At 47.4% G+C, this 25544-nt stretch overlaps 8 protein-coding genes across 8 annotated transcripts; 7 read left to right on the top strand and 1 right to left on the bottom strand.

Moving 5' to 3' along the window:
• Positions 1-924: 924 nt before the first annotated feature.
• C8Q71DRAFT_797997 (uncharacterized protein) lies at positions 925-1610 on the top strand (the record flags this gene model as incomplete). Its single annotated transcript, XM_047925785.1, has 4 exons — positions 925-974; positions 1005-1274; positions 1296-1531; positions 1576-1610. The coding sequence occupies 4 exons, from the start codon at positions 925-927 to the stop codon at positions 1608-1610; spliced, it is 591 nt and encodes a 196-aa protein (XP_047776911.1).
• A 1528-nt stretch (positions 1611-3138) lies between these two features.
• C8Q71DRAFT_797996 (uncharacterized protein) lies at positions 3139-4229 on the top strand (the record flags this gene model as incomplete). The annotated part of the gene is made up of 3 exons (XM_047925784.1): positions 3139-3610; positions 3812-3953; positions 4184-4229. The coding sequence occupies 3 exons, from the start codon at positions 3139-3141 to the stop codon at positions 4227-4229; spliced, it is 660 nt and encodes a 219-aa protein (XP_047776910.1).
• Positions 4230-4332: 103 nt separating this feature from the next.
• C8Q71DRAFT_711602 (uncharacterized protein) lies at positions 4333-4656 on the top strand (the record flags this gene model as incomplete). The annotated part of the gene is made up of 1 exon (XM_047920814.1): positions 4333-4656. One exon carries the CDS (start codon positions 4333-4335, stop codon positions 4654-4656), a length of 324 nt encoding a protein of 107 aa, XP_047776909.1.
• A 146-nt stretch (positions 4657-4802) lies between these two features.
• Positions 4803-5516, bottom strand: C8Q71DRAFT_725426 (uncharacterized protein; the record flags this gene model as incomplete). The annotated part of the gene is made up of 2 exons (XM_047921701.1): positions 4803-4878; positions 4999-5516. 2 exons carry the CDS (start codon positions 5514-5516, stop codon positions 4803-4805), a joined length of 594 nt encoding a protein of 197 aa, XP_047776908.1.
• A 607-nt stretch (positions 5517-6123) lies between these two features.
• C8Q71DRAFT_725425 (uncharacterized protein) lies at positions 6124-7278 on the top strand (the record flags this gene model as incomplete). Its single annotated transcript, XM_047921700.1, has 4 exons — positions 6124-6323; positions 6377-6626; positions 6776-6990; positions 7041-7278. The coding sequence occupies 4 exons, from the start codon at positions 6124-6126 to the stop codon at positions 7276-7278; spliced, it is 903 nt and encodes a 300-aa protein (XP_047776907.1).
• Positions 7279-9065: 1787 nt separating this feature from the next.
• C8Q71DRAFT_725424 (uncharacterized protein) lies at positions 9066-10145 on the top strand (the record flags this gene model as incomplete). Its single annotated transcript, XM_047921699.1, has 4 exons — positions 9066-9108; positions 9204-9278; positions 9662-9857; positions 9917-10145. The coding sequence occupies 4 exons, from the start codon at positions 9066-9068 to the stop codon at positions 10143-10145; spliced, it is 543 nt and encodes a 180-aa protein (XP_047776906.1).
• Positions 10146-15364: 5219 nt separating this feature from the next.
• Positions 15365-16615, top strand: C8Q71DRAFT_859909 (uncharacterized protein; the record flags this gene model as incomplete). Its single annotated transcript, XM_047927722.1, has 3 exons — positions 15365-15830; positions 15884-16071; positions 16427-16615. 3 exons carry the CDS (start codon positions 15365-15367, stop codon positions 16613-16615), a joined length of 843 nt encoding a protein of 280 aa, XP_047776905.1.
• Positions 16616-18774: 2159 nt separating this feature from the next.
• On the top strand, positions 18775-19768 carry C8Q71DRAFT_859907 (uncharacterized protein; the record flags this gene model as incomplete). Its single annotated transcript, XM_047927721.1, has 5 exons — positions 18775-19103; positions 19151-19420; positions 19520-19578; positions 19629-19643; positions 19695-19768. 5 exons carry the CDS (start codon positions 18775-18777, stop codon positions 19766-19768), a joined length of 747 nt encoding a protein of 248 aa, XP_047776904.1.
• Between the last annotated feature and the right edge of the window lie 5776 nt (positions 19769-25544).

Raw genomic sequence — 25544 nt, 5'->3', positions numbered from 1 at the left:
ACCACCATCTGTCAAGCATGAAGCAGATTGTGCTGGCTGTACCACATGCTATTCAGACAGTGTTGGCTGCAGTGCGCCTCAGAGCGATTCCAAAGGCCTAAGTCGAGCTCTGTAAAGTCTCTATATTCAAGAAAGTGAAGATACACACGTAAGTCGAGCTCTGTAAAGTCTTAAGGACTTGGAGCTCGACGAGGCGGACTGTTCACGGCTTGTGTTACGTAATACAGCCACATCTGTATAGTAGAACAGCCACAAAGTCGAAATCAACAAACAAGTGAAAAGCGAGTGAGTGCAATGGTTCAAATCCCAGAAGTGTCAAACATTATAGAAAACGGTAGACTGAAGGGAAAGAGGTCGAATAAATATGGTATGCACGGTACAGTAATGGCGTCCATGTAAAATAAAGGAGGACACACCAGGACGCATATTCTGACTTGGACAGGGCAATGGAGCTCAGAATAATCCGCAGAAATGCGGAATAAATTCGAGCTCACCAGTATGTATTTACTCAACCATCCTGATCATTATACTAGCCACATATTCAAACTGTTTTACTGGCGCAGCTACAAGTATGAAGTGATGAAAGCACGGACTGAGGAAGACATATTGTATAATCCTGACCAGAACCCTGCCAAGGTGGTCATTGGAAAGAGCAAGGACAGTTTTGTTGGCATGTCCCAGCAGATGGATTACATCCACAGGCCTACAAAATGACCATGTTAGCCTATATGACTGGATCTGACTGGCTGAAAAACAGACCATGGGTCAAAAAAGCAAATAACACAAAAGCTCAGAGCTGTCAATGAAAAGGTCACCCAGTTGACACAAAATGTGAAAGCTGAACGAGTCCGGGACATCAAGCCTTTGCCCAGACGGCGTGGTGGTGGATCCACCACACAATATGAGACTGATAGTGACGATGAAATGTTGCTTACCAAGGATACTGCACTTCAGGCAGAAGAGGATGAAAAGAAGTATGCTGCTGAACAGTTCCATGAGCCTAGTCGATTTCTTCCAACCCATCCGCAGTATGAGACACACATGGCAGTCATGCAGCCTGAGCATTGTGCAAGGGTCCCTAACTTTGTAGGTTGCAGTCTTCCAAGGAAAGACAAAGGAAACAGGGAAGAGTATTGTCTTGTTATGCTTATGTTGTTCAAGCCATGGAGGATAGGTACAGACCTGAAGCAATCTGGGCAATCTTGGGATGACGCATTTGCTGCACACCAGTTCACTTCCCGTCAGATGGATATCATGAATTTCTTCCATATACGGTATGAATGTAATGACTCCAGAGATGATTTCTCTCAGCAGAGGGAGACTGAGGGCAACAGCTTTGGATATGATGATGATGAACAAGATCAGCCTGATACAGATGCAGATGCTGATGACTATGCAGACATTGTGCAGAATAGCCTTACTGGAGATGATGGTGCCATAGACTATGACCCAGACTGGGATGTTCTAGGAAAAAGAGCATTAGGGAGAATCACTCAGATGCAGCAAGTTGAACACATTGCCCATACAAGTGGTTGGCTGGATGACAACCATACATTGAAAATGGCTGATATTGAGCAATTCACACCACTGAGAACCATGACTGGCTCTGAATGGAGAGGAATTCTAACAGAGAGGAGAGAGCATATTCTACGGGCAAGGGAGGAACAGGCAGCCTCTAAACCTCCAGTGATTAATAATAACTCACATCCTACAGCGCCTGACTATGTGGACTCTGTCAAAGCAGTGGACTATGACTACATGTCAGCCAAATTTAAAGCTTCAGACAAGAAAAATCAGGACATCATTGATCATACAGTAAACAACTTCCAGCTTAATACCGAGCAAGAACGGGCATTCCGCATTGTTGCTAATCATGCCACCCAGCCACAGGGAGAAACATTGAAGATGTACTTGGGTGGCATGGCTGGAACAGGCAACTCCCAAGTCATCAAGGCATTGATTACATTCTTCCATTCCCGTAATGAGGGATACAGATTTATATGCATGGTACCAACAGGTTCTGCTGCCTCACTTATATCAGGATCAACCTATCACTCCATGTTAGGTTTCTCAAAGTATGGGGATGCAAACTCAGGTACTCTGCGCAATGTGCGTGACAGGCTGAAGAATGTGGACTACATGTTCATAGATGAGATATCCATGGTGGACTGCAATCATTTATATGATATCTCAGCTTGTCTGTGCCACATTTTCCATAATGATGGAGAGCCCTTTGGAGGCAACATGATCTTTGCTGGTGATTTTGCCCAGCTTGAGCCACCAGGTTCAGGATTCTCATTGTTCTCAGCCAAGGTCAGCAGTCTCAGGCACTCTGCATCTAGTTGGAGGCAGCAAGAGGCATCTCTAGGCAAACCATATGGCATCAAGTAACAACAGTGGTCATACTCCAACAGAACATGCGACAAAAATCACAGACCTCAGAGGATGCCAAATTCAGGAAACTTCTAGAATCTGTGCTACAAGGCATGTACCATGACTGATGTCAATTTTCTGCGGGGCCGTATAGCTGGCCGTGGAAAAGGCAAGCCCAAGCTGAATGATCCCAACTTCCGGAATGTGTCCATGATTCTATCATACAACTCACACAGAGACCGCATCAATGAGCTTGGTGTGACACGATTTGCCAAGGATACAGGACAGACACTGGAGACATTCTATTCACTTGATCACTATGGCAGTCCAGACGAGGGTACTAGGCACAATAAATCCAAGAAGAATGCAGAGGTGAAGCACAATGTTGACAAGATTCATCCTCATCTGCAAGAACAGCTCTGGATTCTGCCACACAAGGACACTAATAACCATCCAGGAAAGTTGTCACTGTGTATAGGACTACCTGTCATGATCAAGGCAAATGAAGCCACAGAATGCAATGTAACAAATGGTGCAGAAGCCATTGTTGTTGGCTGGGCATCTAAGCCACTAACTGGTGATAAGAGAATGCTTGAGGTTGTATTTGTAAAGCTCACAGCTGCGCCAACACCTGTGAAGTTGGATGGCCTTCCAGAAAATGTAGTGCCCATTGCTGCCCAGTCTATGAAGATACCTTGTCTGATGCCCAATGACCGCACATTAACAATCCATAGGACACAGGTAGCATTGATACCCAATTTTGCCATGACAGATTTCAGCTCTCAGGGACGCACACGGCCCTATAATGTGGTTGATTTGCAGAACTGCAAGAACCACCAGTCAGTGTACACCTGCCTTTCCCGTGGATCCACATACCAAGGGACCATTATTGTACAGGGCTTTGACAACTCCAAGTTCATGGGTGGTGTAACTGGCTGGCTAAGACAGGAATTCAGAGAGCTTGAGCTGCTAGATGAGATAACAAAGCTTAAGTATGATGGGACATTAAGTCCAAGTGTTGAGGGTGTGACCTGTGTGGCTCTCATTCATTCATACCGCACCATGAAAGGCGCCAAGTATATGCCCAATACCATGCATAGTGCATTGAAATGGTCAGAGAAGCAGCCATTTGATGTTGAGAAACCATATAAGGAGTCTCAGTGGGAAATGGTGAAGCGAGCCAATAAGGACAAACAGCCCCAGTTGCAAAGAGACCCAGACAGCCTTGCAGAGTCAAGTGCCAATACAGATCCCACCAATCTCACAAAACATGATCTCCAGACAGCCAAGTATGTCCCTGCGAAGGGAACTACTCAGCTTGCTACTGTGAGCAATGATGGCGGTTCAGGAACTAAAAGGAAGCATACTGCAAAGGATAAGAGCTTGCAAAGAGAAGTCAAGTGCACATGTACATCCAGTATGAACATGGCTGGTCAAGAGGAGCCTGTATGTTTCACTTGGAATAATGAGACATACAGCTGTGCATTTGATACCCTATTTGGCATATTGCACAACATATACAGGGAGCAAAATATGATATGGGAACCAGACATCAAGAGCCAAAATGCAATATTGACCAGGTTCACAAAGTTGTTGGCAAAGGTCAGAAACAATGAGCTGGAATTGGACTCTGTGAGGGACAGCATGCATATAATGCTACATGCACAGGACCCAGGGTCATTCCCAATTATAGCCCCAGCTGGATCTGACCTGTATGCACTCTGCAAAGTTGTTATTGCAAGCCAAGCCCCAACCTATCATGAATCTGACCATTGTTCATCATGTCATGTTGTTGAACATGAAATCACAGCCTGTACCAAGCTCTGGGCACTGGATGCAACACTATGGAATTCTAGAATAGCACATGGCCGTCCATCAGAGACCCGGACTATGGCCCAATGGATTAAGGCAGCCTTGAAACATAGGTTGCCTGACAGATGCAGAGTCTGCAATGCAACTATGATCCATGAATGTACAGTTCTGCGAGCACCCATTTTCATTGCATTCAATGTATACCAAGCAGACAATACAAAACTCAGTAAGCAGCTCACATTGCCCACTTTACAAGGCCAAGTGGATTACCGTCTGGTGGGAGTAATTTATTTTGGAGGATTTCATTTCACCTGCCGCATTATCTCAACAGATGGCAAAATATGGTTCAATGATGGAAGAGAGACAGGTAAAAAATGTACAAATGAGGGACAATTAAAAGCAACAGCAACAGGTGTGTTGCGTACACTGGGAAATAGGAATATGACAGTAGCATTATATGTCAGGACATGATGGAACATCTCTCAAAAGTGCAGTAGCATTGTTCATATTACTGAAGTATATTACTCACTTATTTGTTCCCTCAAATAAGATCATCCAAACTGCAGTCATTGTCTATTATGTAGTCCATGAATTATACAAATAAAGCAATTTGGTCCTCAGATACCCATCTCACCACTCTCCCCCATGCTGCCCATCTCAACCTCTGAGTCAAAGACAGTATCTTCATCATGACTGCAAATGCTGGTACATGTTTTCCATTAGCAATGATCTTTGCAAGTTGGGCATCCACCCCCATGTTTAGAATGCAATGTCCTTGTTGCCATGAGGGGTGGAGAAATGATAAGAACGTACCAGCTCATGGACTTGAAGCAACTGATGACTGATTCCCAGACGTACATCCAGGTACGCGCAGGTTGTGGAACAACCAGCTCCATGAAGCAGGAGCGGGGAAGGTATATGATACAGGGGTTGAAGTTGGCACGGTTGTTGGTGTCCACCTGATAGGCGAGGTCAAGACACCAGCCTTGGAAGGCCAGCACATCACGCCATGCAGAGTGTATCGGCCGCGTGAGGTGGACTGGACCATAGATGTCCATGACGACCCATCCATATGGCCGGAGGACTGATGAGGCAAATTTGACGTGCACAATGTCGAGAATGAGGACTGAGGTGTGGGGATACAGACACATGTCGCACGTCTCATACCCAAGCCGCGCAAGCACAAGGTACTCGATAGGGACCTCAGAGAAGAAGTCAGGGTTAAGGATTGTGTGGTCGTGGTTATGGAAGATTCCAGTGATGTGAGGCCAGTGGCCAGGAGGAACGTACGGGGTGGGAACATAAGACACAGTGGACGATTCTGAGCTCATTGTGGTAGCGTGTGAGGTATTGGGGTGGGATGGTGGGTGTTGACCTGAATCCCCAGGTATATGTGATGTGCCATGCGTGACAGCGTGTGAGTGCATTTTGATTAGCATTGAAGGGAAACTTCTGCGAATCTTACACCCATTCATCAATTCCGCTTGATTCGGATCTTGAATCTGATTCTTCAGATTCACTTGCACTTTCTTGTGGGTCCCAGTGTAGTGATTTTGGAAACAGCCTAGACTCCGGCCTTGGATATTACAATTGCAATAGTGATGAAGAGTATGAATGAGGAAGGAGTACCTATTAATGCATATCAAGACACGGATCGGTGATCAAATCTGCCGACCCAGCCAGACTGCAAACACGTTCCATTGTTATCGGACTTCAAGTTCCTCAATTCACACAGCGCTTAAGACTTACAGCCTGCGAAGCTTCGTGAAGCTAAGGCCCTAGGTGTCATCCCAGCATGTGTTAGCGGCTCTGCAGACAGATGCAGGGCCTATCACTGTAAATTTATACTCACACATGCCCCAACCACGACCTGTCCCTCACGACCTTACTCTGTGCCACAACTCAGCCCTACCTATCCCGCCTCTTATACCACGCACCATGCCCTATATTCTCCTAGCACCCAAGCTGACCACGACTATGCAACTGGTCATCCACATCATCGAACCATTTGAGGGAGTCGTGTCCCGGGAGATGCCGATCGGGATGGTTGGGCTAGAGATCTGGACAAATTGTCAGCATGATGCAATCACCTATGTTGAGGACTATGGACAAGCCGACAATCCATTTCACCAGACCATGTAGGCCTAGGTGATTTCTCAGCTGGCTCCCAAAATGACTTAGCACAATCTAGGACATTCTACAAAGAATGGATCCACGTCCTGCCCGATGGAGTGGAGTTCACATGGGCGCACTACGACCAATGTGCCAACCGCGAGATGCGCGCAAGCATCCAACTCAATCTCATGGCGACCATGGTCACCTGGCAATTGGTGGTGGTCACTCTGTGGGGAAGGTCAGAGTTCCAGTATGAACAGTGTTTCAGTTATGGTACCAGCAGAGGGGGGTACAACTGGCAGTTGGACAATGGCTCGTTCTGGACTGTACCAATAGACGCTGACTGCCAGAATGATCAGAATTGATACACGTGTTCCAACGGAAGCATTCAGCGCATGTAAAAGAAGCACATCACTATTTAAAAACCCCCGCCACTGCTATCTGAACATCCCTAACTTTGACGTCCACAATGCAGTGGTGCCCAGTCCGCAGCCGCCGCCTGTCCCTCCCAGCCTTTGACTCGGTCAGGCCGGCAATTCCTCTACCTTGCGACGACGGCACCCGCTCTTGCTCGATCTCCCTGATGCCACAGGGACCACAAGTTGCCCTCAATTGGGCTCTGAGCGTGCATCAAAAGTGGAAGAAGGTTGATGGCAGAGTCGCAAACACTGCACATATCTGCAAGACCTAGTAAAGATCTATTACCCATAGCACCCTTAGCTGCTGACACGTTCAAGCAGCGGTCTGTGCAAGACCTGGGTGGTCTGCCTCCCAAATGGTGCGTACAAGTACATGTCCGCGTACGCGGACTACTTCGGTCAAGTGTGGACCGATTATTTCTACTATCGGCCATATGACTATCCCAAGGATTCAAGTCTCCTTGGATGGGACAACGACTTGTGGGAGCAGGGTGTGGACATGATGCTGGCCACACACGAAGCGTGCTTGCGGGTGGAGGAGCGTTCGGGAATGTATTGAGCATATCCCAGTCGTCAGAATCATAGGATGTTTGCTGTCCTATGCTATCGTACCCCCCCCCCCTTTCGTCGCAAATATTACATTCCCTCGCCCCAATATTATTGTAACATCATGCACACAACCTATATTTGTCAGCCAGAACAACTATCAACCCAACATGCATGAAGAATATGAATGAGGAATGAGTACTTATCAATGTACAGAAGGGGACAAGCACCATATATGGATCCCCGACTCCTCCCAAAGGGAGGAGGGCTTTCTCAAGATGAAACATTGACAAGCCGTAGCATGCCGCCATACACGTGGGAGAACTTTCCATAACAGGAGCAACTCTTACCATAACGAGGTGTAGTCCCAGCACCAAGCACACGTGCTTTCCACATATAGCAGGTAGTTCCACTCCATCCCGGCTCCGTTGGCTGGATCTCAATGCAATGTCTCTGCAAGTATGTATAAAAGTGTGTTATGAAGTTGCATCTCCAGTTTCTTTTCAACAAAGGATTGGGTGTGGTGTAACATAGACTAAGACAGTTCAGGTCAAAGTGGATGCTGTTGGAACATATGGCCGAATGCATGCCTGAATACCAATGCACCAACGCGCCACATCACGGTGCAATGCTACTGTACCTGCCATTCCCCTTAATGTACCTTCCCCATCAATTACGGACTCGTATATTACTCGCAATCCTTGTGTATTTACTGTTATGGGAATATCTCCAAAATCCCAAGTCCGCCTTATATGCCTCAACTCACAAGCTATTGTTAGAATCTCCGCTATTGTCGGAAGGGTCCATTAGATAAGCACAATGGACTCCTAGACTATTGGTTGAGGACGCGCCTCGGCAATAACCGGTAATCTACGGAGTTTGCCGAAGTGCGCTTTAGGACTTCAATACCGAGGGCAGGAGGGATCGAGTCTCCGAAGTCTATTAACTACCAATAGAGGAATCGCCGAAGGATCACCGAGGAAGGCAGGGTTGACACTTCGGACTTAGCTCGGTGAGGACTTAGGCTGTGGATTCTGACACGTCTCAAGTACAGTACGTAGGATAGCCTTGAACCGCTTATAGTACACAGGATTGAGGACTCGGAAATGTATATAAGACGAGACGAAAGACTGCGGCAATCAATCTACACTCTTTACCGAAATTCACCTTGTGTGCCACACAAAGACTTGCTTCGCCCCGAGTGCTAAGTTAGCCATACTAGCCACTCGACCACTCTCACTGAGTTCTTACCGACGCGCTCTAAGACCTGTGATTGTGAGACCTTACTTAGTACAGTCCTCGCGCTACTAGTAAGGTCTAAGTAACTTCAACTGACTACAAGAGTCGGGTTCATCGGAGAAGGTTCATCATACTGATCAACGTTCTAACATCGCTTCTCGGTAATCATTTATTACCGACACTTCGGTAACTGCTCTACTGGACTTAAGCATTACCGACGCTTCCTTCTGAGTTACTGAGTATTGAATACCTCGGTAATCTATTCATTTAACCATACAACTTCGTTACTATTCCTCTGTAACAAAGGAGACATCCTCTACTCTATTGCTCGACTTCAAGTAACTGGTTACATTGAAGTAAGTATTATGCTAATCCTAACCCAGACTCCAACATTTACCCTTGCGTGTTTGCCTCCTCGCCCCGAGGACAAGACAAACCGCTCCAGTACCTATTGATTCCCGCTGCTTACTCGTTCCGCCCGCTCATTCCCACGCCCCGCCACCGATTACTTCAACAGATGCTGCCTTAGAGGCCCCAAGATGCCCGGGCGGCAAAGACGCCATGGGTGCGAGGGCCTCCAGGGGCCTCCGAGTGAGTCTCACTAGTAAGTAGGTGTTGAAGTGAGGGCGCATCACATGAGAACAAGTGAGAAGATCGGTGGGAACACAATAGAATTGAAGCGGTTTGTCTCGTCCTCAGGGCGGGGAGGCAAACGCGCGAAGAGTAAATACAGGCAGTCACAGACCTATATACGAGGTATCATCAATGGGGCAGGTACATTAAGGGGCAGCGGCGGGTACAGTAACATTGTGCTGTATCGCGACACGTCGGCACGTCAGCATTTGGGCGCGCGCTTGGCCATATGTTCCAACAGTAGGCATTGACAATATTGAATGACAGTGATGCCGGCTCAGTACCACAATAATTTATGAGGTGCATAGTGATATTTTTCTAATAGACTATTTCCTAGTACTAAGTACTTATTGTTAGAACCTTATGCAGTCTGAATTTCCCAAGAGGAGTTGGGGATCCGTGCTTGCACCGCTACAGATAAATTAAAGCCTAAAAATAGGAGTTCAAAATTAGACGCTGGGGAAGTAAGGCCACACGTTCAGTAAATTTTCTCTCACTCCAAACCACAACCCGCTCATCATCAGTTCAGCCTTACTATTTGAGTATGGATCCCTCTATTGGCACTGAGCAGTATCCGGACGTCATAGTTGAACGGGTACACCGAGTGGAAGCAGGTTTTGCCCATCCCTTGGGCATTCACACTCTGCGCTCTCAAGCCGCTCTCGATGCCCAGCGCCTTGCCACTGCCACTGAACCCAATGTGGCTTGGTTACGCACCTAGTGAGTTTAGATATCATTAATCATTCCAACTAATTCACATAATATGATTGCCACAACAGTTCTACCTACTACAAACACATAGTCACCTATGCTGGAGGGGTAGAATTCTCATGCCGTTACGTCAACTGTGACGGACGCCGCCTCTTGTGCAGCGTACAGTTTAATGTGTTGCGTGCATGCCGACTGGTGCAGCTGGAAATAATCGCAGGAAATGGGCAGCGGTCATACTACGAAGATGAAGTCCCCATTCCCAATGTAGCACCAATTGAATTCCCCGAGTACGCATAGATTACAATAGGTGCAAGAATGTCATCCGATGAATCAGTGGTGATATACCAGCAGTCAGCAAGCTCAACAAGACACTCAATAAGCAACTTTCCAATGGAAGAGTGGCCCAAACAGTGGGTGCTAATACAACATACCCCAATCTCACACAATATACTGTGAAGCAACTCATTCTGTCATACTGTGTTAATCAATACTGACAGTATCTACTATCATCAATACAGCAACCCCCAGCAAACACTGTGATAGCTTGTTAGTGTCCCTACCCGGTGAACTACAGCAGAAAACAATGTGAACTGACACCGAAGGGATCGTACTGCCAGTAATGGCCCTCTCCCCAGCAAGTATGGATGTATTGACAATCCAAAGCCTGCTATATATGCCAAGGAAACACTTCTATTGTTAGACTCTGCCATTGTAGGGTCCTTCATTATGTAAGCACAATGAAAGACTTGACAATTGCTCCAAGATGCTTTTTGGTAATGTCTGGTCTTTCACGGGAATTGCTGAAACCCCAATTAGGACTTCAATACCGACGGATGGATAGACCGAGTCTCTGAAGACCATTGACCGTCGGTATTGGGAACACCAAAGGATCACCGAGGAAAGGCTGCACTGATACTTCGGACTTGGCACGGTGAGGACTTGTGCTGTGGGTTCAGACACGTCTCAAGTAAGGTACATAGGATAGCCTTGGACTGCTTGTAGTGTACAGGTTTGAGGGCTCGGAAATGTATATAAGATGAGACAAAAGACTGCAGTAATACATCTCTACTCTTTACTGAAATTCACCTTGTGTGCCACACAAAGACTTGCTTCACCCTGAGTGCTAAGTTAGCCACACTAGCCACTCAAACACTTTCACTGAGTTCTTACCAACGCGCTCTAAGACCTGTGACTGTGAGACCTTACTTAGTACAGTCCTCGCACTACTAGTAAGGTCTAAGTAACTTCAACTGACTTCAAGAGTCGGGTTCATCAGAGAAGGTTCATCCTAACTGATCAATGTTCTAACATCGCTCATCGTCAGCAATACTTCATTACCGACATTTTGGTAATCACTCAACTGGACTTAGCTATTACCGACACTTCCTTCTTGCTTACCGAGTATTGTATACTTCGGTAATCTTCATAACAAACTCTGAACTTCGTTTACTAATCATCTGTAACAAAGGATTCATTCTCATCTCTATTGCTCTGACTTCAAGTAACTGGTTACTATGATGTACATATTAACTAACTATAACCCAGACTCCAACAGATTCATGTCCCTATTGACAGGGTGATGAACTATGTAATCAGCTGTCTATGATCAAAGCAGAAATATGACAGACTGGAACTCAAAGATGGCAGAGAAATCAAGAAAATATGTTTGTTGACATCATCACTCACACTTGGCAGTTCTCTTATGACATCTGTTTAATCATAAATGGTCGGTCATAACATACATATATGAAAGCCATTAATTTGCTGATTGTACTGTAGCAATCAGTGACTGATAAACACATCATAAGTCAACCTCCATGTACTCTAGATATGTCAGGCACACACCTAAATAATGAAACCATATGCCTGAGCCCAAGGGGCAATCATGTGCAACTGAACTGTTCTGACACCACATTGGCATGCCTATGCACCCTCTAAGATTTGATGTTACAATGTGACACCATCAATAACTGTTCATGATTGGCAGTAGCATCTGCTGAAATGGAGTGATTACTTGCATTGAATGCTGCTAGATATGACTGACTCACTTGTGAATTCATTACAATTCATTTTGGATAATACATGTCAGCTAGCATGCACCCAACAGCCATCACAGGCACAGATTATAAACTGGACAGAAGACCAACATGTGCAGTAATCAAAACAGAGGTTAGAGATCATATATGCAGTGAGGAATGAGATATGATTACCAAAGCAATGTTCTAGCCATAGGCAAGGCATTTGAACTCACAATTCTGTGGACCCATGTAGATTAAATGGTGGATGATGAACTCAATAGTTGTTGGTGTAGATGGTACCATGTCTGTAGGGAAGCCTGGATATGTAAGTTCAATCATTGTGAAGGTCATGAAGAAGAATAGTGGGGTTATCAAGGCATGCACAAGTCAGAATCCAGAGTGGGAGATATGTAAGATTGGATGTCTGGAGCTGAGGAGGTAGTATTACAGATGTGACAGTACTAGACATGTTGCCTGCTTGCTCTGAGATTTCAAACTGAAGGGATTGTATTGCCAGACATGGCCCACTCCCCAGCAAGTTTCCTACTCCAAATGGGCATCAGTCCCTGACCATTACTGCTACTGTTAGTCAAGGACTGCCCTTTTGAGTGCTGCTGCTCTGCAAGAATACACATAATATTCACAATGATAGGTGTCATATTATAGAGGTGATCTGGGGTATCACTTTGCCATGTAGTTCACTGCTGATGGCACCAACTTCACAACAAGTATGTAAAATTCCAAATAAATTTGTTTCCTCTCCCAGATGCCAGCATGCTCATGGACATTGCATCAAAAAGTATCTAGCTACTATATGGGGCAGACACATGCATTTTGCTGGGTTGAGTTGCTGGTTTGCCAGTTGGTCCGAGGTCAATGATCTTTATAAAATCGGGGCATTCTCTATCAATTGTTGCATTGGTCATTTCAAAACCATGATAGCTTCTATGCAAGTCATATGACTGCATTTGCGTTTGCCACCCAATCCAATATCCAAGATGACCACTACAGTGTTGCTCATATGGTGTCTTGTAAATTGATTGAAATGACTGATGACAGTTCAATGTCTGTCTGTTACTGCAGCACTTGGTGAGCGGGCACTGCAGGACCAATCATGTCCATCACTGGAGGCATGGACAGATTGCATGCATATGCCTGCTGCAATGGCAGGCCACAGCCATGTCTCTGTAAATGCATGGACTGTCCAAGCAGTGGCAGCTGCACTCTGGGAGTTTCCTTCAATGACAATCCAATTGTGGCAAGTAACCCAGTGATTCACATGCAAGTCCTCATACAACCCATGTATTGTGTCTAGTTGATGTCATCCTGAACAGTGGCCAAAGACAAGGTGACAGCATCCTCCATGTGGTGTGGCAGTGGGTGGGCAAGATCATCAACTCATACCCAAATGACTTCTGGCTAGTATCCTTGGATGCCAAAGGTGTCTATATTATGATCCCTGAGGTATGAAGGAATTGTTCATATGACTGGAGGGGATGAAACACCTTAGCATGGAGCCCAATATGGAAGGAATCCACATGACTTTTTGGGGCCCAGATAAGTAGTGATAAGTAAGTGATACTAATGTCCCGTTAGCAGGACTTGAAATTTGAAACTCCCAGACCACACGACTTGCACCAACAGATACAAATAGATGCTGTGGCTGGCTGCTCTGTCCTGGGGTGAGGGCCCATGAAACACCTTAGCATGGCACCCAATATGGTAGCTGCAGGTTTTCGATGTGACTTGCTGCCTGGCTGGCTGCCATGACTAGCACTCACACTCTGTCGGCTGTCTATAGTGTCTATAGTGTCAATCAGTAATCAACCATGGTATACATAGTATTACTATATCATGCCCCTTCATTCTTAGTGTATACCATGATACATTTATGTCTTCCTGCTGAAGATACATTGCATGTATGCTTCTGTGTGCTGTGAGGTATGTGTGTTTGGCAATGCATGTCATTGAGCTGATAGTGGAAGCAGCATCAAGGTTGTGTATGGTCAATAATTGGGTTGATAATGGGATTATGGTAGCAATTTGGCAAAGTTGTTGTATTGAAGCCTTGTTATGTACAGTATATATAAATGTATAAGAATGAGCCACCCACAGTGATATCATAAGTTGTTGTGATCTTATGTGTACATCAACCATTCTCAGCATCTCTACTTCACTATGTGTGAAGATGCTGGGAAGGGGGCCCACTAGTATTCTCAAATGTATTCTCAAATAAACAACTTGCTTGATGCCCACTGGCACACTCCATAAATAGCTCACCGGCCACCCACTGGCACCATGTTCTCGGCACTTTTTCAGTGCCACATTCCTTCTACTTATTACATGCACTTGTTCTTATTCTGCACTGACTCAAGCTGTTTGTGTTCTGTACTTGTCATGCTCATTTCACACTTGCCACACTCATTTCATACTCACCACACTCATTCTAGACTTGATTAGACAGGAAAATGAGTGCAGTGGTGAGTTCAGCTAGCTCCAGGCAAGATGTCTAAGACTCAAATATAGAGCAGAGCTCTGGTATCTATAGGATGAAGGGGAGAAAACTAAGATATGTAACACTGGCAGCTGCACAGTAAGGCACAATGAATTGATGGCTAAGTGTCCAATGCATCCCTAACCAGGGGCACCCGGGACCACATTCCGTGGAAGCAACTAGGGGGGGTCCCCCCCCTCGACCAGTTTCCGGGGGTTTGATGGCAAGTTTAAGGCTGCTTCTGCACGAAACATCCTACAGTAGTACAAGTCCCTAGTATACAGCATGACTTACTAGTTTGGAATGATGTCTACAGTGCAATACATCGATTAAGGGTGTTTCAGAGGTTTGCCAGGCACTGCAAGGATGTGAGCGAAGGTTTGAAGTTTACATGCGCCCTGAAAGGCAACTCACGTGAGAGATCCAGATCGTCCTAACTGCCACCTGCTCAGGCTACTTCTATGGTACAGCAGCGAAATGGCATAAGCATAGCACAGAGGGAATAATATTATCGGTGATCTCTTCCTAACCCTTGCCATGTCTGCCCAGCGTCTGCCTCCACAGCCTACAGAAATCACTCTTTGTAATGGAGTCTAGAACTACCCAAATCAACACTGTGAGTCTCCGTCATGAGGTCCAGTGCGATCTATGCTACAGTGGATCACACTTTCTGGGAGGGATGATTGTCCAGATCCTACAGCAATCAATCAGCATTGAGGGACCCCACAGTGTACAAGGAATCGACAGAAATATGAGCGAGAGCAAGTCACTGAAGCTCTCGATTGGCTTCAGCTGCGGCACCCTCCACCTATGGCATGTCTGTCAGGTAAGGACATTGTTCAGCGTTGCATCAGATCAACTGTTCAATTTTCCCAAGGACCTGCACCTATAACTCCACTGGCAGCTCCTGCAACTTGTACACCACAGGTTCAGTCGCCTCCGACTCAGGCACTGAGGTGACAGCGTGTGGATGCCCAGTGTCGAGGCAGACAAACTCTCTCAACATGGATCTGCACTCTGCGGATGTTCAGATCCTGCAGCTCGCAGAGTGTCAGCAAACAGCATCCGATACCTGGCAATGGACAAGGCAGTATGCCCGCTCCGGCCCGACAAAGGGGGCAGACCAAGCCCAAGCTACGACAAAGGAGCTTACCTTGCTGATCCCCGGCTACTTGATCCATCCATTGAGCCCACATATCATTGAGCTTGCACGCGCAGACGAAGTGGGAGACCCTACAAGGCCCAGCGGTCAACAAGGCGAGGCGAGTGAACAACATACCAACATGGAGTCTGACAAGTCATCTCGTGTCCAAACAACTTGGTCATACATTGCGTCTGTCCTCCATGATGCACTGGACGTCACATGGGATGCGCTTGGATCCGATTCGGAAGAGCTCATGGTGGACGTTGCAATGTTACCGGTGCTTGAAACACGCCAGTTACCCTATATGAGCCGCCGCAGTCCAACTAGTGAGTACCACAGTCTCGATATTGTATGGATTTTGTACTCACAGGTATACCAGGCGAGCTGACCTTTGTCGTTGTCAATCTTCCGGCACACTTGACCGTAGAGAAGAAGTCAGGGTCCACTACGGTGACGTGCTTCATCTGCGGCAAGATGCAGACCATCGCACAGATGCGGAACCATGTAGGGCGCCATCTGTTGTACGCACTGCGTGACATATCTCATCTGAAGCCTCACAAAATTGAGGTATGTCTTTTGGAGTTACTGTACTCGCATATTTACAAACATTGCGTCTGCAGATTGGAATCGAACCGTGCAGTTGGTGCGGACGTGACGGCGAATGTATCACACAGCTCGTCAAGAAGAGGAACTCATGGATTGTCCATTCAAGCTGCAAGTATCATCACACCAAGATGAAATATAATGCTGCGTCGAAGACAAAAATAATAGCCCTTGTACCAACATCCCTATACACTGCCCACTCTGCCCTCCAACATTGACTGGCCAGCCGCGAACCATCTGGAAATACAACACTCTGATCCACCTCCTCCTTGAGCACAGTGCTCCGGATGCACTCACCGTTCCGGCCATTCCACCGCAGCAGCTCCTCAATATGCATGTCTTGCGAGCGGAAGAAGAACAGATGAAGATCAACTGCGAGGACTTCAATATCCCGGACAGCGACTATATCAAGTTTATCAGGGAGGAGCTGCAGATAGAACAGAAGCGTGGTAGAGGCCAGTCGAAAATCGTGAAGGAGCCGCATTTGAAAGCACCAAAGGCGGGCTGAAACGACTCAGGCAGTCTTGAGCGATGTAGCACTGAGGACGGTCTTGCAGGCGGCGGCAGTGCAAAGACGAACAGTACCGTATTAGGCTAATCTAATCTTATCAGGGGGGGTCCCCGGTTTCCGGGATCATGCTTCAGCGTATGAAGGGTTACCTTCCAAAATTTGAGCCCCGGGTGCCCCCTGTCCCTAACTGTCCTGAGTTCCATCCTCCCATCTTCCACATCAACAACCACCAGTTACCACCCTCTCAATCCCACCGGAAAGATCCCATCACCAATTGCTACGTCTAGATCATAGACAACAGCAAGCTTGCTGCTGCTGCCATGACTGCCAGTGCAAGGAATCCGATGGAGTGGAACCTTCTGCATGTTTCAGAGGAGCATGCATTGGAGACATAGGTGAGTTTTGGGTGCCTTATATGCAGTGCTAGCTTACTTATAAGCGGGATAGTTGTGTCTATGTGCCCGTGACACAATGCTCAGGCTGGGCCTTGCTACCACATACCTTCAAGTGCCAAAAGGTACCCCTTTCTGGTTGCAGGCCTTGCGGTGTGCCTACATTGTGGCAGAGAAGTGAGTATTTATAGTGTTCTGAGACATGTGCATGCCTGATGTCTTGCAGGGACATGCCCCTCCTGCTTGTGCAGTGTTATTTCAACTCCTTCAGCCATGTGATTGGTTCATGTGAGAAGTGCTTGCGTGAGGTGCCCATCAAGGCAAATGGGGAGTGTATCAAGGGCACCAAGTTTGAGCAACTTGTGATGAGCAAGGGCCTGAAGGGTACCAAGGATCGTAAGCGCATCTACACCGTCACACAGTCCCAGCAGGTGCAGAACAGTGTTCTGTTGCCCAATGTGGAGGCTAAGTCAATTACTGGAGGAGATGGTGAGGATGCCGAGATCCATAGGGAGCAAAGGTGTGTAACACTTCTGTCTGCTTTCTTAGGACTTGTCTGCAGGTGGGCAGGGAGCTGGGTGTACACATCATCTGCACTGTCCAGCTTGAGCCATTTGGAGATGCATGCTAAGCTTCTGGGGTACTTCCGCCCTGGGACCATGAGCAATGTCTGCTTTGGTGGAAGCCAGCTGAGTGTCTCTACCTGACTCTACCTTGATAAGCTCCAAAAAGGTCCGCTTTTCCCCTTTTTGTTATTGATGATGACTTACAGTGATCAACGGCTCCTTGGGTCAGCCAAATCTTGCTTGTCCTTGGAACCATCCCTTTCAGTCCCAAATGTCAGATCACTTCCCATTTCCTGGTGGCTACAGACGTGTATAACATAATAGGGTACAATATATCACTATTGAGTGCAAACCGTCCTGGATCGCTAGGCATCAACGTCAAAATTCATTATCAAGGCTCAGACGGGTCCTTGGGATGCGGGTCACATCACGGCCGCACTTGCCAAATCCGGATTATCTGGATCTAATCTTCCTCGGTCATCGAGCCATGTTCCGCATCCCCATCTTGCTCTTCATCGTCCTCCTCATCACTTCTTCTACTTTCTTTGGCCGTGGTACTGAGCTCTTAGGGCTGATCTTGGGCTTTATTACGGAAAACGAGTTCTGAGGCCTTTTTAAGGTTGTTGCGAAGAGGTTTGTGCCCGCCCGTGCGGTATTCAACAAGCGCCCACGTTACGGCAGTGTACCAAATAGGGCAATGTGATGTGACAGATGTGATCGCCAACCGTCTCACACGAAAGGGCAGTTGAACATGCTCATATTCAACTTCCGGTGATACTGGGTATCCTCTGCAGCATCATACATCCAGGTACCCTCGGTAGACATGTAAATAGTGTAATCATGATGAAAAAATGGGTGTTTTACATGTATAACTAGTCGGATCTGCACGAATAAAATTGGGTCTGTTAGAAAAATATGCATGATCTTTGACATCGAGGGGCAACGGCTCAACGGATTGCCTCAGTGCTTCGGCAGTGTGTAGCCTGAGGACTGTATAGTGATGTACTCAAAATTCCGAGACAGATATCCCTTGCCCCGGGCCAGGAGAGCCGAGTGACCCAAGGACCGGTGGTGACCCAAGGAGCCGTTGATCACTGTAGCTTGATTTCCTACAGGACCCATGGACTTGTCTGACAGTCTGGGTTTCTTTGGCGGGGTGCATCAAGACAAGCACGACTCCATAGGTGTGATGTCCGTCATGACTATTTTCTCGAAGTTGCATGCGGGCATCCACCCCGGGCTCTTCCTCTTCCCTGAGTGTTACACATTTGTGCGGCTGCCGGATGGGTTTGCAGAGGATGAGTCAGAGAGGTCTAGCCTACTCTCTGTCTTGTTCTCTGGCCTTCATTGGCACATGGGAATGAGCCCGTATGTCTCTGACAATACGGTGGAGATTGCGCAGGACACTGTGCGTCTGAACCATGTCATGTACCCCATGAGCCGTGTCATGGATGGGAACTCCATGCTTGCGCTTGGAGCAGTTGGGCAGAAGGCCATTGACATCCCACCTGAGATGTACAATCCAACGTAAGTATTGACTTCATTTTTGTGCAGTCTTGCTCATGCATGTGCAGGTATGACCACGACCACAAGATCTACAGCAACTACCTCAACTACACTGTTGATGGTCTCAACATTGGGGACAGGCACACTGTTGCATCTTTCATGGTGCGCCAGCTGTATAACCTCATCTTCCATCTTAGGCATCAAGCCAATGTTGGTCCTTCTCTCAACCCAGACGTGTTCTTCAGTGCATTCTCTGCATTTGATGAGGAGGGCCAGTGCATCATGTTCACTGACACAGACTTAGTCCCTGTCCTTAAATATTGGCCTGGCAAGCCTAAGTATGTGCATCCATTCATATTTGCACGTGCTGAGGCTTGGAGGGAGTGGAAGGAGCGCCTGCATTATGTGGCTGTCGTTTCATGAGCCACATATGACAGTCACATTGTGGATCTCCACACAGAGTTGGGGACTGAGAACCCTGCACCTGCTCCTGGAAGTAAGTACTGCACTTATTCAATTTTGGTGTTGTTCTGACTGTTCTTGCAGGATCCCAGCAACCCAGTATGTTTTTTCCTTGTTCCTTGTGTATGTCTGCTCACATATGCATTGCAGAGAAAGCTCCTGCGCCATCCAAGGGCAAGAAGCCAAGTCCAAGCCCAAGTCCAAATCTATCCTCTGTTCTGTGATCTCTGTGCACTTTCTATGCTTTCCCAGCCCACCTCATCTGATGCTTCTGCCTTTGTGCAGCTTCTTCAGCCTTGTACCTCCATGCTTTGTGCCCCATCAGCCTCATCATCTTGCTCTGCTCCTTCAACACTCCTGCTTGCTTTGCAGCCCTTGCAACCTTCCAACTTTTCAATGTCTGGCCTTGAAGTGCTCCACCGCCTTGTCATGGCCTGCTATGGGGTGCTTGACCATCTCCACTCAGCAATTGGATGAGGACAACAAGCACTTGCGCATGGACATCACACAGTGATGTAGCCAAATGGGCCATGCCATCCCAACAACATCAATCAGCCAGGTGTGCCTTCATCTTCTGCTGCATCACATTTGCAACAGAGGTGTTGTACTGCTTGTGCACATTCTTTCTAATGTTTCAGGACTTCATGGCATTGTGTTTGTTACATCCTGCTGACAATGTCTGTAACCCCCGAGCCTGCAGCATGTTTGCAAAGGACCACATTGTTTAGGGCTGAACCTCAATGAAACAAGTTCTTCCAGGATAAGCTGGATATTTCCTTTGCACTTGCACATGCAGAATTCTTGGCCAATCCATGTGGTGCAGATTAATCCCAGACAAACACTCCTGGCAGCTGATTTTTTTGTATGCAGGAAAGGTGAAGATGCCAATTGTGCAGGAGATGGGTCAGGCTGTGGCAATGCTAAATGTGCAGGAGATGGGTCAGGCTGTGGCAATGGTGAATTCAGGTGTGAGGAATGGTCTCATGCATCTTGGACTTCTCAGCAGCAAGTCAGCTACTGAAGATGAAGTATGCATGGCCTTTGTCAAGGGCTTGCATATAATCATTTGCAGGCAAGGCTGCCTGCAGCTGTGTGTTGAGCTGGAATTTATTCCGCATTTCTGTGGATTATTCTGAGCTCTATTGCCTTGTCCAAGTCGTAATATGTGTCCTGGTGTGTTCTCTTTTATTCCACATGGACACCATTACTATACTGTGCATACTGTATCTTTTTCTGATGTCTTTCCCTCCAGTCTACCATTTTCTAGAATGTTTGACTGGGATTTGAACCCTTGCACTCATTCGCTTTTTACTTGTTTGTTGATTTCGACTTTGTGGCTATTCTACTGTACAGATGTGGCTGTATTACGTAACACACGCCGTAGACAGTCCGCCTTGTCGAGCTCTAAGTCCCTAAGACTTGACAGAGCTCGACTTAGGTGTGTATCTTTGCCTCTTTTAATATAAAGACTTTACAGAGCTCGACTTAGGCCTTTGGAATCTCTCTGAGGTGCACTGCAGCCAACATTGTGAGGTCCAGGATTAGATTTGACCCTATAATGGTGGAGCATGTCTTGTGCAAGGTCAAGTGTAGTGGTAAAGAATTCACAATGTAGTCTTGTTGTATCTCAGTAACATTGAATATTGCTGTTTCAATACAGCTTTCTTTTCCTACACAACATGCTCACTGCACTGGCATGGTATTGTGTCCAGCAAAAGTAAGGGGAGGGCACCACATGCTGTAAGGTCATTGGTTAGTGTCAGCAATCTTGGTGGGCTTGCTGTGATGGCAGCACTGCACAGAACTGTGCAAAACTGTTCAACTCTCCTGAATCAGGAGAGTCAATCAATACTGATAAGTTTACATGAATACTCCCTCCCGCGCCACTGCAAGATGTTCACATCACATCACTTGTTGTGGATGGTATGGTTATGAGTGCAGGAGCTGCGTGATTGCTTAAGCACCCTTAGCCACAATGTTGGGCTATGCACGTGCATGTGTCTAGGCATACTCACCAAGCCCCAAATGTCTGCAAACCCCACAGGACCAGATATCCCAGCTTATTGTACACTGAAGATGTTTGATAAATAAGTCATCAGATTACTCTACCTTGATATTTGTGATGGGCATACATCCGTGTGGCTGGAAATATAAGAAGATTGAACTGCATGTGCCATACATCAATTATGAAGGGCCTGTGGTCCATCACATAATAGAGCACCATCGGACTTTCATTCCCTCTCATGTGTTCACCACCGTCACCCACCTCAAGTGCCTGCACACTCTATTATGTGCATAGCCAAACAGGTCTCCCTTGCATGTTCCCATGGGCATGCAGGGTGCCTGATTCTGCTTGAGATCCATGTATGTTTTCGTTTTGCTTTGTATACTGATATGCTATGTGTAGATACACCACCTTATGCCTTGTGAGTTCTGGGGAATTTGATGGCTACACTGTCTCAGACGTTGGACGTCTGAGGACCTACATGTCAGCAATAATTCATCTGCATTGTACCCTGTCTTGTCTGTGATTGTCTGCACAATTGTCTTCACCAGTACGTGTTTTGTGATACAAGATACCATACAAGATACCTCACTCAATGTGACATATAGGGGATGGTGTCTATGTCTGTGCTTAGTTGTTATATGCATTCCTTGATGGGACATCATAGGTATTCAAGTAATAGAAGGTCAATAGTTATTCACTGACACTGCTTGTTCCTCAGCAACCTCAATGTGATGCAACCATTTCACATATCATAGGATATTGCTTATTTGGCGTCACCCCCTTACCCTCAGCCAAAAGACGTTGCCAGTCTATTCATGCATGATTCTGCGACTCTATTCTGTTCTGAACCACATGATGTTAAGACTTGGCAATGCCCGCATTGAATCAGGTGAAAGAACTGTCTTGGATTGCATCCCTGTATCACGTTTTTGACGATTTCAAGAAGTCTCATGGCTCTATCCACATCAGATTGTGTATGATGGGCTCTGTCAAGAAGCCATAAGTGTCCTTCCGCAGCAGGTTGATACGATCAAAGAAGTGATCTGATTCTGATCACTGGTCTGATGCAATGTGTCACACATGCAATAAGGGTGGGCATGGATCACTCCTTGTCTCCCCCATCTTCCCACTGGACATAGCCAAGTGTATCTTCTTTGTGTCTGGCCCTCACTATGCGCTCATTACTGTTGCAAACAATGGCCCGGACCAAGCAGAATCCATCTAAGTGTGTGAGGCTGTCCGGTTTTTGGCAACATAGCAACCTGTCAAGGGAGCAGATCCTGCACTGATATTATTGCAATGGTGTTATGGACAGTGAAGACATGGAGCTGGATGAGCAGGAGGACAAGTTGAAGCAAGAGAGCAATGTTACACAATATGACCAGTCAAGCATTGTACGTGCACTGATTGTCCCATTTTTAGCAGATGAATGACACATTTGCAGTACTGTTACCGCTGCCACAACAGTGGCAGCATTGTCACCTGTTGTCACTGCACACGGGATGTCTGTGCTCAGTGTAATGGATGGTTGGACGCCATCTGGGATGAGTGGTGCTTTTTCCAGTGCGTCATGCCAGGGTTCTTTGTAAAATGTGCCAGGTTGCCCACAGTGCATGCAATGTCTTGACAAGTTGCAACTGCAAGGATGTTCTGCATTTCCCTGACCTCAGACGACGTCTTGGGAGCCATATCTGCACTGAGACGAAGGCCAGGCTCCATTGGGGTGCCCACAGGGTCGCAGTTTGTGAAGCCATAGCACTCCAGGATGTTGAGAGCGTACTGCTGCTGTGAAATTGAGAGCGAACACTTCGTCCTATTGCGCTCAATCTTGACTCCTAGGAGCCAAGATGTTGGCCCGAGGTCCCTGAGCTTAAAGTGCATACGAAGGTCGTCCTTGACACGCTGAATGGCCGCTTTGGACTTCACAGCAATGGTGATGTCGTTGACAAAGACAAGGATGATGATGTGCACTCCATCTTGACAGTAGACCCAGACACTGTGCTCGCAAATCAGCTGTGAAAACCCGAGTTTGGTGAGTCCCTCGTGCAGCTTTTTGTTCCTGCAACATCCAGCCTGCTTGAGACCGTAGAGGGACTTCAGAAGCCGCCACACCCAGTCCGGAGTTTTCTGCTCAAAGCCCTCTGGCTGCTGCATGTACACCTCCTCCTTCAGCTTGCGGTTGAGATAGGCTGAGGAGATGTCCACAGACTCGAGCTCAAGGTCTTCCTCCTCCAGTGCTGCCAGCGCAAGAATGGCTCCAATCAACGCCCACTTTGGTGTGGGAGCAAATGTCTCTCATTGTAGTCAAAACCATGACATTGGGAGAAGCCTTTCGCAATGAGTTAGCCCTTGTACCGCTCAATCGAGCCATTAGCATTGCCCAGTGCCCCTGGTCCGCCTTCCACGTGTTTTGAACCACATACTTGAATGCACAGTTGAGGCCTTTGTCATAGGACAAGAAATCTTCGTGCCCAGCGGAGTACACATGCTCAATGCCTGCAATCATTGACTCAAGCAAGCAGCCAAGAGTGTCCTCGTGTCCGAATCCACACAGAATATCAAGTTCATCATTGCTGGAGGTGGGAAAGGGCAGAGAAACAGGCTCTGGAAGCGGAGCAGGCACAGCAGCAGGTGGACTCAGTGGTGCATTAATGAGAGGATCTGGCAATGGAGAATCACACTGAGGGGTTTCTTCACGTTGGTCTGGCTCAGGCGTCAAGGCAGGGATTGAGAGTCCACTCTAAAACACTGGGGCAGGAGATTTTGCCGCTGCAAGTTGTCATTGTTCAGGGAGAATGGAAAACACGTAGAACGTGCTGGGAGTCTGTGTGTGAAGGTGCAGGATATGGCCTGTATCTGTCGTGGTTATCCATATGACAACGGGCTGCTGGACGCGGAGGGGCCGGCGCAGGCGGCGGAGGTGCAGGAGGGCTGGGCGGACGTGCTGGACGGTCAGGGGGACTTTTGCAGGCATTCTGGGGTGCAGGCACTGGAGTTTGCGATGGAGGTGCAGGAGGTCTGCACCAGGTCTGGCACACTAAGGACCGCCTCAGCGGGCTCGCTGTTGTTGCCAGGAGGGCCAGGGACGTTGAACTCATTGAGAGGAAGGCCAAAAACATTAATGAAGGGCAAATTACGAGGGAAGTAGCATTCATCGAAGACAGCATGTGACAAAATGCTGAATTTCTCTGCAGCAGGGTCCCAGAATTGCCAGGCCTTTTTGTGCCCTGATGATAGCCGATGAAAATACACTTCCTGGTGTGTGGCTGCATCACCTTGCAATCCATCTTCTGCACCAGCACATAGGCAAGACAGCCAAAAGCATGGAAGTAGGAGACATCCGGCTTGTGCCCATCACCTTTCTAGGCAGTCCAGGGCGCAGCACCTCACAGTGATGACGTGGGCATGCGGTTTTGCGTGTGGACAAAGGTAGAGACAGTGTGGCCTCAAAACAACGGGTGGGAGCTTTGACTGGACAAGGAGGGCAGTGCCACCCTCAGCAATTGTCCTGTTGGTTCGCTCCGCAACACTGTTCTGGTGGGGTTCATCTCAGTGTGCTGGCGCTGCATGCCATGCTGAGCACAAAAATCGATGAACTGCTTGCCCATGTACTCCCCACCCTTGTTCTCGCATATAGCCTGCAGAACAAGGCCTAGCATGTTTTCAGTGTATGCCTTGAACACCTGGAATGTGGAGAATGTGTTGTTTTTGCACTTCAGGAAGGCAACAGCCTAGAACCTCGAAGCATTGCAGATAAAAGTCATCCAGTGGACGTACTCCTCTGGCTAGGCGTAGGGAGTGCGCCCTTGAGGTCGGTGTGAACCAGGGCAATGCGGACAAATTTTCTGGACACAAAACAAGGGATAGAGTGTTGATGCAGCTTACCAGCCAGGCAAGGCTCACAGATGGGGTCAGGGGTGCGCTTTGAACAAATGGTGAGGCCGGAGACAAGGCCCTTTGAGTGTGCCGAGCGGAGGTCGTCGAGAGTGATG

Source organism: Rhodofomes roseus (genome assembly GCF_022264815.1).
Source record: "Rhodofomes roseus strain CIRM-BRFM 1785 chromosome Unknown C8Q71scaffold_16, whole genome shotgun sequence".
NCBI lineage: Eukaryota > Fungi > Basidiomycota > Agaricomycetes > Polyporales > Fomitopsidaceae > Rhodofomes > Rhodofomes roseus.
This window is presented reverse-complemented; position numbering and strand designations above follow the sequence as displayed.